Consider the following 4,779-nt stretch of genomic DNA (forward strand, 5'->3'; position numbering starts at 1 on the left):
ACGAATCTTTTCAGTGAACAAATCACTTCCTAAAGTGATTCGTTCTTTTTTCCGCTGTATTAAATAAATAAAAAATTGCAATCCGTCGTCCTTTGTACTTATTTCAGTTGTATGCTTTTTGGGATATTGTACTTTTATTGTATTTTTCATGGCGTTAATAGTGTAATAAAGGAAAACGAAAATGATACAAAGTTCCAAATGAGCCGTAAAGAACAAGTTCAGAATACTGTTGAAGGTTTATTGGGTTGCTTACGGTTGGTGATTAAATATATTTCATGTACCATAATCATCGCAGAATGCTTGATATTAGTTTTAAATGATGGCATGACATTAAAAAATGTAATTAAAAAAAGCCCTTAAAAACTACACCATCCATTTGTCACATTTGATTAGCACACATCATCGTACATACATTTGCATTTATGGAATTATTGTGACAACAGACGAGTGTTAGCAGAAGTAACGGCATATGCTAAATTAAATCAATAAGACATAGACGCAATTGTATTTTTATGGCAGATATTTGAATATACCATCATGTGCAATTTAAAAAAAAAAAAATCACAATAACTTCTATAAAAACAATCAATGAAGTTAAATGAGTTGTAATTTGGCACTTTTGATTATGCTACAATTATTATTCATATGGTTTAAAAATGGCACTTTTAAATTGTAAGACATCCCATCATACTTAAAGTTAACATGCATGCAAACAACAACAACCTCCCTCTTGCACCATGTCTGTAACATTCATCACAATGCTGTGCAATGACACGGACTGAAGCCACCCAGCCACCGTCGGAACACGTCAGAACCGGTCCATAGACAACACTGGACCAAAGTAATAGTTGTCAAAAAACAAACATCAACGCAAGTGACACAGCAAAGTGGAGGCTTTGTAAATGTGTATTGAGTCACTACGGAACGAGCCCGTTTTGCTGAACACTGGCATAAGACAAAAAAAAACTTCCAACATGGAAGAGGAAACAAGAAGTCAGATATCCTTCAATAATACCTGTGAGGGAAAGAGATGATTGCATCGTGCGCTGAGAGAGAACATGAGCGGTGGGGTGCAAACTAAACAATTCACCCACCACCTTTCATCCAAACGTGCGTGCAAACATCAATAAATAGAAAACATCTATGTAGCGTAAAGAAAACTTTTAAATGGAACGATGGAGGAAATAATGAGTCAAGGCTGAATGAAATGGAATATATTGATTATAGTAGTTGTTGTCACTTGTGTTTCTGCAGCAGCGTGTAGTTGTTTCTGAGTCACTTGACTGGCAAGTTGTAACAAAATAAAATACAAATTGAACAGAGGCACAAAATCACAATTGAGCAAAATGACAATGTTATCAATATTGCACTGACTTGTTTTGAAGCAAAGGTGAAGAAAAAGGAATATTTCTTTAATTTTCTTTGCATGATCTCAGATTGTACACAAAGGTGCTTTTACACTACGGCAACACAAGCAAGTCAGCAAAATCAAGTCCTTTAAAAGTGGCAACTACCCATAAAAGCATAAAATTGTGCTGTTGCCTTCCCGATTCAGAAGAGGTGAAAAAATGTTGAAAACTGGCAACTAGTCAAAGGGGGACAATTGCTTGGTCCACTTTGTGCCATTGTTCTGTCTTGCTGCCGTTTATATCAAGGTGGAAAGTAACCGCTACAAAGAAGTGGTGACTACCACCAAAGGCGAAAAATGCCTGCTTTCACACAGTTGGTGCGAAACTGGCAACTACCTCCCCAAAAAAATAATAGGGGGACTTCGAATGATTCGGTTTTTTTGGGGGGTGGAGGGCTTTTATAGGCAGTATTAAAAGTGGCTCGTGATGAAGATTAAAAACATTCAAGGGTGTAGTCTGCTTTTAGCACTTGGGGGATACTGTTCAGTTTCCACTTCCACCCTGGAAAAGGGAACAACGGAATGAAATATTTTTGGATAACTAGACCCGTCTCAATGGCTTCACTGACTCTGCAGCCACTGGGCCCTCAGTTCCTCCACCTCGAGTCCGTACCAGTCGTGGAGCTTGGAGAAACATCCGGTGCCGGGTGAGAAGGGGCTCTCCAGAGATGCTCCTCTTCTTCTAGGGGGCACCGGGGGAGCCCTGGCCCCATTGGCACTCGCCCCGTCCGCCCCGCCCTCCCAGGCTACACAGGAGTTAGCTGCCTCAGAGGAACCGTTAGCCAAGCCGGGTTGCGCTTTGCTCCAGGCCACGCCGTTCTCCTTGGGACCTCCGGACATGAGCTGGCCCTCATCCTGGTGGTTCTTCTGTCCAGAGCAGGAGGACGACGTCGACAAGGACGACGACGATGACGACGATCGTGATTTGGACACTCGCTTGAATGACCTGGGCCTGCTTTGTGGGACTCCGCCGCCCGCCTCTCGGATCTCTTCCAACTGCCTCTCCAGCTCCTTGACCACCAGCCTCATGTAGTCAAAGCTGGCCCGCGACAACGCTTTGACCCAGGACTCCATGGCCGCCTGGCTGTCGGCCGCCATCTTGTACACGCGAGCCCGAGCGCAGTCGAACTTGACGGCGAAAGCGAACTCCTCGGCCGACTCGCAGAGCTCCACGGTGCAGCCCTCTAGGACGATGAGGCCGATGGGCTCGCGGCCGTCGCGCTCCTCGAAGTAGAAGAGCATGTTGCCTTTTAGGACGAACCAGCGGCGATGGTAAGCCGTGTTGCGCTCGCCCTTCTTGAACAGGAAGCCCGTCTTGTCGGGCGGCGAGTCACACGTGGCGTAGTGGGCCACGCTGCGTTCGTTCAGCTTCATCGTCACTGCGCTTTCTCTTGCTTGCGGATTATTAATTCATCTGCAAGAGGTCCATGAGAAGGAAAACAATCAAGGCAAGGGTGTGAAAATCATTTTGGACAGGCGACATTATAGGAAAGGTTTTGTAAGACCTCTCGAAAAAACAAAACTGATTTTCTGCCAAAATGTAAATATCAAATCCACTCACAAAAAAAATATAGGATCCACTTCAATTGTTTTAGTGGGCCGCAAAAATGATGTTGCAAGTCAGTTCAGTCCTCAACCATGAATTGGTCAAATGTGATTTAGATTAAAATCTCTCTCACGACAGGATGGACTTTGCGTTGGAGTCACATGTGCGGCCATAAATTGGGTCACAGCCCTAAGTAAACAACTCAAGTCACAGTGGATACATCGGCTTTTACAATGTGTTTCGGTCAATTATTCTCAAACAGTCGTCGCGAGTCATTACTTGGTGGTCTGCAAAATAATTTACATTAAGTCGTGTCGTATTGTAACAACATTTTGACCTTTCTCCAAAATAAGCAACTTTCAAATTCCTATGGCATGTTGCGCTATGTATTACTGAAGTAATTTGAAAGCCGCATTCTCGTACATTGCTATGTCGATTTGATTAACCGTTCAACGGTAATTTACAGTCAAATTCATTATCATTAACTATTGACAGTTCAGTCTTGCATGCTTTCGGAATGTAGTAGCAAGTTTCAGTACCCACACAGCAAAAGGATGAACATCTAATCGAACCCAGAACTTTAATTGTAAAGCAGATGTGGAAACAAGGACAACGCAGTGAAAGTGTTTGTTTCTTTTACTGTAAGAAATTTAGATTTTTAAAAAATCCTCATTGAATCAGATACCTTCTTCAAGTAATAAGGATCCAAACTAAGTGACTTACGTGTACGTCGTCTCTTGCTCCCATCACAGTTGCTCTTCTAATTCCAAGCGTCCACTTTTTGTATTTCATCTCTTAAGCCATTTTCAAAAACATCCTGCCAAAAATGAAGACATTTCATGTTTGGTTGAAAAATAACATGCCATATGAGCTTTCTCCCCACCAAATGATTCACTCTCTGGCTTTGTCAGCAGCTTTTGACGCATCAGCACTTTTCCGACTGTAAAAAAAAGAAGAAAAAACCGCCGAGACAAAAAGAAGAAATAGAGCAAAAATATCGCTTAAGTGTGTGGAAAGAGATCATGTTGGGTTTGTAGCACTGCGTCGTTTTCGCTACATCATTTACAGGACTTAGCGTTGAGTTCACACGTGAACGCTCAGCTAGCGTCGTCAAGCGTCCATATTACGACATCCACATTTTAATTATTGCTAGGAATCAAATTACCAGTTGAGTAAAGATGTTTGTTCTGGAGAAAAGTCCTTGGAGCGTTCTTTATCGAGCCGCCTTCCTTCTCCCATTTTTCCCCATGTCACGTGACCCACATAAGGAGCGCTAGTGTTGCTTTGGGCGGCAAGCCAGCTGGGCGGCTATTATGAGTGGGCTTCCTTTTCAAATGGCCGAATGCAAATGCTTGATGGAAAACGAGCGCACCCCTTACAAACGGCGAGAGACCGCAGTGCGATTCGATACAAATTATACCGTTACTGCCGTACCGATTTTTTTATATTAATTTCATAAATACTCCTAATACCAGCGTAATATTATTAGTATTCATTTAGTAATTAAAGAAATAATACAGTAAGTATATTTTTCCACTATGTGACTTGAGTATGCATTAATCGTCTCAATTCTTACCATAAAACTATTTAATATATAGACTAGACTATTTTGCTTACAATATTTACAATTCTACATAATATTGTTCATTCAGTGCCTTTAGTACAGCATCAATATAGTTCAATGAAATTTATATTAATATTTGGTATGAAAGTTTTTTTTTATACCCTTCGAGAGATTTTTTTTAATTGATTGAAAATCTTGATATCCCTCTATTTCAATGATTATAACTAACAAAAGTATAACCAATGAAAAGTAAAGAACACG

At 41.3% G+C, this 4,779-nt stretch overlaps 1 protein-coding gene across 3 annotated transcripts; it reads right to left on the minus strand.

Moving 5' to 3' along the window:
* Positions 1-217: 217 nt before the first annotated feature.
* On the minus strand, positions 218-4,241 carry pheta1 (PH domain containing endocytic trafficking adaptor 1). 3 transcript variants are annotated; one of them, XM_037259429.1, is made up of 4 exons: positions 4,120-4,225; positions 3,838-3,894; positions 3,678-3,771; positions 218-2,822 (listed from the first exon to the last, which is right to left on the minus strand). In XM_037259429.1, exon 4 carries the CDS (start codon positions 2,780-2,782, stop codon positions 1,970-1,972), a length of 813 nt encoding a protein of 270 aa, XP_037115324.1. In that variant the 5' UTR covers positions 2,783-2,822; positions 3,678-3,771; positions 3,838-3,894; positions 4,120-4,225; the 3' UTR covers positions 218-1,969. The 3 variants fall into 3 exon arrangements, with proteins under 3 accessions (XP_037115324.1, XP_037115322.1, XP_037115323.1); XM_037259427.1 differs by lacking the exon at positions 3,838-3,894 and having other exon boundaries at positions 4,120-4,241; XM_037259428.1 differs by having other exon boundaries at positions 3,678-3,894; positions 4,120-4,227.
* Positions 4,242-4,779: the final 538 nt, after the last annotated feature.

The sequence above is a fragment of the Syngnathus acus genome, chromosome 9 (genome assembly GCF_901709675.1).
Source record: "Syngnathus acus chromosome 9, fSynAcu1.2, whole genome shotgun sequence".
NCBI classification, from domain to species: Eukaryota; Metazoa; Chordata; class Actinopteri; order Syngnathiformes; family Syngnathidae; genus Syngnathus; species Syngnathus acus.

Bases quoted from the DNA above. Each gene is read 5' to 3' on its own strand.
- pheta1 (XM_037259427.1), bottom strand. From the start codon at position 2,782: ATGAAGCTGAACGAACGCAGCGTGGCCCACTACGCCACGTGTGACTCG.